Raw genomic sequence first — 9,905 nt, 5'->3', positions numbered from 1 at the left:
AGCGCCGTCGAGGTCGGCAGAAAACCAGATGGGATGATGTAGGAAATTTGCAGGCGCAAGTTGGAATACGCTAGCGCAAGACAGTGGTAATTGGAGATCGCAGGGAGAGGCCTTCGTCTTGCAGTGGACATAAAAAAAAGCTGATGATGATGATTGTGAGGTGCACGCCCTATTTAAACGTCACATAGTCATATAGTCGGGTCGCATCGCGTTAGGATTACGTCCAAATTAGCAGAAAGCGCACGCACACAAATGCACACACACAGACACACACACACACACCAGTTAAGATAAGGTAACTGCAGTCAGGGATACCCGCAGCATGGCGACTTCGATTAGCTGCCGTCGAGACACAGTGAAAGGCGACGTCTGTAAAAGTGCATGTATTTTAGAGATCTCAAACGCAACGAGGGAACTAGCGTTGTCACGTAACTGCTGCTTCACGCAAAATGCGGATCAGTGTGGATTTCACGACGTCAGTCTACTGCGCGTTTTTCTATTTTCTTTAGTGTGGACGGACCTTACATTCGCCCTGAACCGCTGTACATGATCCGTTGCGCTCAGTAAAAGCTACTGGAAAAGTGAACTTTTGCCTTCTCTTACCTCGGATCAAAGGTGAAGCGGAAACTTCAAATGGAATTTGTTCATGAAGGACGCATAATTTTTTGCCTCAGATTTTGTAGGTAGGAGTCACTGAGAATTCTGCTGCAGGGCACGTGGCATGTGCAAAAGTGCAGAACGACTCCCTAGTCTTATACAGCATAAATTATTGAGCACATCACACTCCGCTTTACATATATTGCGATCGACAACTTTTCTTATATACAATTGGAAGCACGAAAGTCTGTTCCAGTTTATTTATTACGGCTTAATTTCAGAAATAGACTTGTTTCAAGCAATGGAGCTAAACCAAGCTCTATATGGCTAATTTTGAAGCTGTACCGCGCCATCGGAAACTACTGCGATTAAGCCAAACTGCATCAAGGTGCGCTCAACTTTGGTTGCTCAATTCCTAAGGTCTTTAATGAAGAAAGCAGAAAAGCTTAAATCAGTGAAATACATATATTTCGGTGAGAGCTGAACGTGAATAAAAGTGGCTGAAACTTTTTGTGTTCCATCTCTTTTTGTACTTGTCTAGTGCAGTAGGAAATTGAGTCTGACGTTCTATTCGAAATTTCAGAACGCCCCATCCTCTGAAGCTTTGTGGCAGACGCAGTTACTATGTACTATTCGAAAAAAAAATCGCGAGAAGTGCCTGACAATCTCTAAAGCACTCCGCCATTCTGTACGCGCTGTCTCGTTTGTTTGAAACTTGCTTTATAAGCGTCAGTTCCCTCGGGGAGTAAGTGTACTCACGTGGGCGATTTATTGCCAAGGGATGAGTCCGAAGACCCCAGGGAAATAACCTCGTCGGCACCCTGTTTGCTCACTGCCTTGTGCTGACGAGCTCGCTCCTCTTTCGTCGCCTTGTTCTCGGCGGACTCGGCAGGTTTCTTGTCATCCTTCTCCGCATTGTGCTTCTTCTTTTCTTTTTTCTTGCCATGGTTTGTCGCAATTTCTTGGATAATACCTTGCATCACCGGCTCACCCTCGGCGATAGCTGCGTAACCATTATAATTTTGTTAGCCCCCAGAAATTTTATAAAGGTAGTGTCTAATTATTATTGGCACGGGAGGAACATGTAGTATGATTAATTAGGAAGATAATATAATTAAGGAACGGCTTAAGCAGCTTTAGCCCGATGTACAGTTTTCCGAAATGTGGTGACTTGAATGTTGCTCGCACTTCTCGATTTCATAATCTGTGCCCATCCCAGCAGTGCATAGAATATACACGTGTTAGATAAATTAAAGAGTAACCATCACAGCTTAGTGTGGTCAACAATATCTCTCAAATTGAAGAGAGAAAGAGCAAGAATACTAAAGAAGAAACAGGCCAACTAGGAAGCAGCCCGGGAAATAAGAAGACGAATTCAGGCAAGTGTTTTGAAGCAAACTTGGAGCTTTAAAACAGAACAGGTAACAAGTGAAACATTTTCTAAGCTACTTTAGGAAGCTGCATTTGAAGGTGAAAGTAAGGCACCTAGAGAAAGAAATATGCAACCTAACTTTGCGGAAAAATGGATTGGCGCTCGAGTTAATTTTGTGCTTCAATGCATAAAGCGACGTTTAGTTAAGAAACTAACTGCAATGCCAATGCATTTATCCGCAAAGTTCGGGAATTAATATCTCGAAACTGGTGTCCTCCCGCGAATTCGTTCGAAGTGGATCCGCCTTGCGAACTCCATGGCTACAATTTGTATATTGCAATATGGGCCATCAGCTAAGTAGTGAATAGCCTAATTAGTAATTTTTTGTTAACTATTCGATTATGTATTTGAATTTCTTGTGCAAGTAATGTCCGCCTCTTCGAGTAGACCAGCTCATAAACTAGAATTGTGCTATCTGCCACAGGCAACCGTTGGGAATTTTTAAAAGCGTTCGCTGAAACACCCTGTATATGTGCCTGTCTGTGTACATCATCATCATGCACTTTTACATCATGCAGTGCACATCATGCACTTTGCACACATCATGCACTTTCCGCAGGCTGTCGATATTAGACAGCCTGCGGAAAGGGAATGATGTACCCTTAGCATGCTAATCACAATAAAATGGGGGCAGTGTGAAATTGATAAGCCAATACCTTGGCATGGGAAAGAACAAGCTGTACGTAGTGAAAGATAAGCACGGAAATGTCCATAGTTATTTCGATGATATAGTAAACGCAGAAGAGGAATTAAACGCGCAACTATACAGTGCCAATGCAGGGCAACAATATGACTGATTGAACGCAGTGATGAACAGGATACACAAGTTCCCTGTCTAACTAGCGACGAGGTTAGAAGTACTTTGCAAGACACGTACAGAAAAAAAGTGGAGAGATAAGATAGAATAATAGCCTATTTGATTAAGCATGGAGGCGTTATTATACTCCGAAAGGTGGCTATCCTTTATTAGCATTGCTTCAGTACTTTAATTAACTGCATCAGGTAGTTAGAAGAACGCCAACATCATAGTAATGCATAATAAAAGATATATACGTGAAATAATTGAATAATTACAGACGTGTTAGTCCGCTTTCGGTATTGAACAAAATATTCACGAAGGTAACTTCCCGAAGAATCATGGCAATGCTTGGCCTCAGCCAGCCCAGAAAACAGGCTGGTTTCAAAAGGGAACTTCTACAATGGATCTCATTTATTCCATCAATCAGATAATCCAAAAATACGCGAGCACAACCAACATTTCTATATACGACTATCAAAGTTAGGAAAAGGCGTTTGATTCAGTAGGAATACCAGCAGTCATGGAAACATTGTATAGTCAAGGAGGTCAATAACGAGACATGAATAACTTGGAAAATGTCTATGAAGATTCTACAGTTACCTTAATTATTTAGAAAAGAAAAGCAGGAAAATACTGGTCGAGGCAGGATAAGGCCAGGAGATACATTCTTTCTAATGTATTTAATGTAACAATTCAGTGCCATTCCACTCTGTGAAGGTGGATTACCCGCGAAGTTGTGTATGTGGCGATTGATCGTTGCTCCGGTGAAACGTTCCAAATTTGCGGGATCGGGGCCACATGGAGGGAGAGACAGAGAATAAACTTTATACAAAAGAGCACACGAGTGTAGGTAGCTACTCCGCTCTGCAGTGAGTGGCCCTCTCAGTCCAGGAGTCCAGCGGCCTTAGCTGCCTTAGCTGCCCTTCTCGCTCGGTTGACCATGTTGAGCTGGTCCGCGGAGTCAGAGCTGGACAGCGCTGCCTAGCATTGCCGTGTGGTGGGGTGTGTTCTGAGTGTGAGCTGCGGTGTGCTTGCGCAAGCCCATACCAATGGTAAAGCGTAGCGCATTGATCGCCGTCTGGGCATTTATAGGAATGCAGTGCAGGGTGTATGGCGTGGTGGAGACTCAAATGTGTATATGTGTTTGTTTGGATTTTTCGCCTTATTACGGCTTCGTCTCGCGTTAGAGCATTATTAGGTGGTGTGTCACGAGCCAGGTACACTCCAACACATGATAGCAGAATGTAAATTTAGCCAACAACACCCACCACTCCTCATCAATCCTAACCTCAACATGATTCCCCTATCCATCCAAACCCTTAGAGAGCGATGGAAGATCTTGCTGTCCAGCCCCGCCGTGGAAGACCAGCTTTGGCTCGTAACCAGGGGCCAGGCGGCGAGAACAGCATATGAATTCCCGTGAAGTGGGAACCACTTTTATCCGGCGCATGCGCTGAAAAGCTCATGAAATAAAGTTTTTCATTCATTCATAGGCGGCGGTATAGTGTTCTTCGTGAAAGGCGATAGCGTTGTAGGATGCGCGTGTAGGTTAATGGTCGGTTCGCATTTCCGTTCACCTCCCCGTCCTGGCGGGCAGCACGCTCATCGTCGGTGGTCTCCTTCCACCGCCGCAATGCCCATTCCCTTTTCTGTCCACGCCATCGTTCTTGGTAGGCATGCTGTTCTTCTATAGACCGTAACACGCGGCCTACCCATTTCACTGTCAGAGCAGAACTGAGGAAAGTAGCCAACGCAGAGCATGACGTCAGGAGGCAGAAGACACTCAGATTGGTAGGCTCTAGTTTGAATACGCGGGGTGGCGCACACGTGTATGGTACGAACGTAGACGTGGCCGACGCGGGTCAAAGTGTAGCATCCGTTCTTATCAGCTTAATATCTGATGCGGCTTGTATTTGGACCGAAGATATCAAACTTATGTTTGCAAGTTGGCGGAGTGCTTGAAATCTGCTTAACCTCCGCCGTGGGTCGCCTGGTATTGCAGTATCCTCGGGCTTTTTGGCCTACGGACATCGATCCACTGGAAACTAGCCATATACAGATTCGCTGTAAAATTACGGTCGCTGAGCAAGTCAAAATTTCCGTTTTTGATTTGGTCAGTGACGGTAATTTTTTTATTAAATACAGCATGCTACCTCACCAGACGAGCTTTCGTCGAACTCTTGAAAATCTTTCTGATGCTAGCCATTGCCATGCTTAGAAGTATTCAAGCTCTTAGACTGGAAAGGATTAGAACTGAGGAACGACAACGACGACTCAGCAACCTGCGGTTTGCAGATGACATTGTCCTGTCCAGCCATGATTGAGATGACTTGCAAGTGGTAAATTGAAGATGATTTGATTGAAGACTTCTGCCAGCAAATTGGTAGAGTACTTCTGAGGATCAGTACGCAGAAAACAAAAGCAATGTTCAGCAGCCTGGCGAGAGGACTAGAATTCGCTATTGGCAGTCAGCCCCTAGAATATGTCCAAGAGTACATTTATCTAGGCGAACTAGCCACAGAACACCAAGGTGACGGGAATAAATTCTACGGAATAACGATGGGTTGAGGCGCATACGGCAAGCATTACCAAGCCATGACCGGAATCTTAGCTCTATTCTTGAAACGAAAAAAAAGCGCAGTCATTGCATTATACCGTTACTAACATACGGGACAAACTTCAAGGTTAACAAAGACTCTTGATAAGTAGTTAAGGGCTCCGCAATGATCTAGTGAACGAAAAATGATAGGCGGTACGTTAAGAAACAGATGAAAGCAGTATGGATTAGAAAGTGAACGGGGCTACACTATATTCTATATTTGACATTAATTAGGAGGAAGTACTGATGGTCTATTTATGTTTCTATTTGGTGGTCTGTTTAAGTTTAAGGTCTATTTACGCGGCCGGCCTTTCGTTTGTTCTTCCCGATACGTCTTGTGCTCGTTGGGAAGCTATCCGACTAATCTACTAAATTGCTTAATTGCATAGTTAAGTAACGTTACTCATGTTTTAAGCATTTTATACGTCGCAAGCCTACGTGAATCTCGGGTTTGTTTACATTGACTGTTTTACCCTCGTAGCTAACTCGTAGCCATTTGACGCGCTGCAAAAAACTCCGAGCAGCTTTTCCTCGTGTTTTCTATGCTTGCTACAGTGAAGACCGGCACGATGGTTGTCGCAATGGGCCATGTGAATTCCACAAACAAAACCGTGTTTCGCTTAACTAGATGCTCGTGTGCCACACAGAATTTTTTAGGCTGACAAGGTAGCAAGCGTTGCGACGCATCGTTTATACGCATGGATGTAATAGCTTTCGAACGTGGCTACTGATTTACCTGCGCTCGAAACTATTGATACAGATTGACTTCGACGAAGATGAACTGTCGCTCACTGCAGTACAAGGAAAGGGATGCTAAAATAGAGTTATCCAGCAAGCCTGCGAGGCGGCGAAGAGGCAAGACCTCGACGTCCCCACGTGGGAGGCCTATAGGCCCAGCCAACTAAACTGCTGGTTTGAATAAAAGTTTGTTACTCCCTCCTCGGAAAGTGCACGCCCCCCGTTGCAAAACGAACCCTGTGCTCGTGTTCCACACAGAATCTTTTAGGCAGACAAGGTAGCAAGCGTTGCCAAGCATCGTTTATAAGCATGGATGTAATAGCTTTCGAACGTGGCTACTGATTTACCCGCTCTCGCAACTATTGATACAGATTGACTTCCGACGAGGATAAACTGTCGCTCACTGCAGTACAAGGAAAGGGATGCTAAAATAAAGTTATCAAGGTGACGTTCCCGTTGTTTTGAGCCGTAATAAACAAGAACACACGACAAAATGTATATTTTATAATTCTACATTGGCAGGTCGATCGATCTTTATTGCAGTGGTTTTCTCACTACATGATGTTATTTTTTACACAGCCTCCCGCATTCCGACGCTTTGCGACTGGCATTTTGCTCGGTTCTGCATATTTTTGAGCATTTCCTCGCCTTGTTTGCGCAAGGCAAACCGCAGTCTACAAAGCAAACGCGTGAAGCATCTCAATCACATTATGGAATTTGCGCAGTTCGATGATACCACAAAGCCTCTCAGCTTTGCGGTGTCATCATGTAGTTGGGAGTGCAATTGTCGAGCTTTATTCGGTGCAGCCAGATAGCATGGCGCTTGCTGTCGCTCTTCTCGCTTAATTGGTATCGCGAAAAGCACCTTCCTGGACTCGCGGTGGTTGCTGCATCCGAAACCGCAGCACCAGGACATTTCCTGTCGTTTTATCGTTTTATTTTAAGTCTACGAAAGTTACATATGCCCTAAATTGCACAAAATGAAAACTCCGACCTTGTCGATGGCTCATACGCGCGGCGTGTGCGAGCGATGCCGTTGTCTGCTTGCCCGCTCCGGCACGGCACGGACCATCTAAGGCGGAAAGTGATCACCTTTCTGCAGCTGAGCAATCGGCAGCACGGTGGCGAAGAGAAAACGGATGCGGTACTTTCTAGGTTCCAGAACTGGTACCTACAGTGAGCGCCACCTGCACACTGCTTTCTTGCAGCTGCGCGGAGCGTTTGTCTTCACATTCTGGCAGCAGCAGCGGAAGCGCACAAAAGCATATCAAGCTACTGTCTTCAATTTTTTTTTCAGGTTGATGCTGGCTCCTATGGTCTTCGATTGTAAACGGCATCGTTACCTTGCCGACAAATTCGCCCTATTCTGGCAATGGACATTCGCAAAGCGTATGACCATGTGAGTCACGAAGCAATTGTTCGAATTCTCCATTGGCTTCAGTTCCCTAGCCGTGTCTGCTCATTTGTCCAAGTCTTCCTGCACGCTCGTAGCTTCTTCCTTCGCCTGGCTGGCGACGCAGCAGGTCAGTTTGTCGCATATCGGGGCTTCCCACAAGGATCTGCGCTCTCACCAGTCCTTAATGCCCTCCTTCCTCTAGCCTGGAAGCTTGCGACGATACGTAACGCACAATACATAATGTATGCAGATGAAATCACCGTTTGGTCAGTTCATCCTGAAACCTGCGCCAAGAACAAGCTCTTCAAGAGGCCCTGAACGTAATACACAACTAAGTGTGCTCAGATAGGGCTTGAAATTTACAAGGACATAACGGTAGCGAACAAGTATAGACGCCGTCTACTGGCACTCCGGCCTCTGCAGTTAAATCTGCATCAGCAGCCACTACTCGAGGCTTCAACTCTCCTTGTACTCGGCCTTGAAATGAATGCCTCCAGATCTGCAGGACCATAGGTCAAGAAGGCAAAGCAATAAGCCGCAAAAAACGATACAGTTGACACGTCGGATTACGAAGAAATCTGGCGGAGCGCGCACTGACACAGCTCGCCTTCTCGCCCGTTTCGTACTGCAACCATGACTCGTCTACAGAGCCCAGTTTCAACACTTCACGAAGACAGAATGAGCTGGCCTTAAGGCCGTTAATCGCGAAGCCATACGGGCCAGAACGGGACTACCACCTCTCACTCCGCTTCCAACCATACAGGCCGAGTTCCAACTCAATACTCTCGACGAACTGATGTACCAATGTCGATGCGCGCGCGCCCTTAAGTCATCGAAGTTATGGTCGGCTGCTGCACTGGCCCGGTACATGAGACATGAAATAGACAATCTAGCTTCTACGACACCCGATTTAGCTCCGTGCAACAGGGTGCAGTTAAGTGACAATAAGCCTCTTGGTCATCTGCATAGCCCGGTTCTTCGCCAGGCGAACGCTCAAGTTTCTCGACTTCGTCGCACCGATGAAAATCAGTGGCTGAGTATAGGTGCGACGGCGGCTTATACCTTTGTGCGTGCTCCGCTATCGTCGCTTAGTTTGCCTTGAAGCGATACACGGCACGAAGGCCCCTTCGCTCGCTGTTGCGCGCGCGCTTCCTCACGCCAGCGTTTTGACAGCGAGTGTCCGCGGTCATCAAGTGTGAAGTGTTCATGTTTGCCTGAGCGCGCTGACACCGTGCTGGTTAAATTACTTTCCAAGTTTACATGACTGATAAAACTACTATCCTTACTTCGTATAGCTGTCTACGCATTTGCTATCGCAATCGATGATTTGCATTTCGGGTGAAACGGCGACTTTTTTGCGTACACGGACGCCACCGAAAATATGTGCTTCATAACAAACTTCGTTTGAAAAAATAAATGCTCTAGTATGAATCACAGAAGATAACGTTTTCTGGCATACAGGTCATATGCTACTATTAGGGACTCACCTCCGGTATATTTAGATGGCTCGGGTGAAAGAGGTGACTGTTGATGCATGAAGGAAAGTTGATTGTCGGCGGGCTCTGAAGGCGCCCGATGGCCGTCATAATCTGATGTCGCTGTCACAGGTTGTCCGCGCTGAGCCTGTGAGTCCTGAGACGGGAACAGGTCTCCAGTGCTTCGCTTCATACTGTCCTATAAACCAATATTGGAAGCTTTAGAAAATATATTGCCACATCTCTGAGACAGAAATATAACCACTGGGCGAATTTGTTCCCCGAAAAACGCTCAAATCTCAACGACAGTTGCGAGCACAGTCGCTAGATGTCGAGTTTAGGACAATACTCTCAGGCAATCACTTTCAGATATAACATATCACTTGCGCGATATTTCGTGTTACAAGGAGCTGGACGCATCGTCTTATACGGCCGTCAGCGTTTCTGGCTCAGTGTCCGGCTATACCACGTTCGGTACATCAGGTAGAATACATCAGGTAGAACGCAGGGGAAGCTACGCAAGAAGTTCCCTTACGAAAATTTATCACACCACGCGTTGCGTCCATGCTTCGCCGCGCGTCAACGGCATTCGCTCGCACAAGCATGTAGTACGTGAGGCCCCCAGGGACGAGCTGGGGGCCTCACGTACTACAAACAAAAAAAAACAAGAAGAACTGGCATCGTCTTATACGACCGTCAGCGTTTCTGGCTCAGTGTCCGGCTATACCACGTTCGGTACATCAGGTAGAATACATCAGTATAACGCAGGGGAAGCTACGCAAGAAGTTCCCTTACGAAAATTTATCACACCACGCGTTGCGTCCATGCTTCGCCGCGCGTCAACGGCATTCGCTCGCACAAGCATGTAG

General features: G+C 46.2%; 1 protein-coding gene and 1 non-coding gene across 2 annotated transcripts in view; one reads left to right on the top strand and one right to left on the bottom strand.

Annotated features, from left to right (window-relative positions):
* Positions 1-1,356: 1,356 nt before the first annotated feature.
* LOC119435670 (serine/arginine repetitive matrix protein 1) overlaps positions 1,357-9,905 on the bottom strand; it is a gene marked incomplete at its 3' end in the record, with an annotated part of 29,944 nt that continues 21,395 nt past the window's right edge. The window contains exons 4-5 of the mRNA XM_037702410.1: positions 9,049-9,235; positions 1,357-1,600 (exon numbers count right to left, since the gene is read on the bottom strand). Of these exons, the coding sequence (XP_037558338.1) occupies positions 1,357-1,600; positions 9,049-9,235 (431 nt within the window). The remainder of the gene's footprint in view (positions 1,601-9,048; positions 9,236-9,905) is intronic.
* LOC119435671 (U2 spliceosomal RNA) lies at positions 4,673-4,858 on the top strand. The gene has a single exon (XR_005188861.1). It is a non-coding gene; the product is annotated as a U2 spliceosomal RNA (small nuclear RNA).

Source organism: Dermacentor silvarum, unplaced genomic scaffold, assembly GCF_013339745.2.
Source record: "Dermacentor silvarum isolate Dsil-2018 unplaced genomic scaffold, BIME_Dsil_1.4 Seq819, whole genome shotgun sequence".
Taxonomy (NCBI): domain Eukaryota; kingdom Metazoa; phylum Arthropoda; class Arachnida; order Ixodida; family Ixodidae; genus Dermacentor; species Dermacentor silvarum.
The sequence above is the reverse complement of the archived record's forward strand: the minus strand, read 5'-3'. Positions and strand labels throughout refer to the sequence as shown.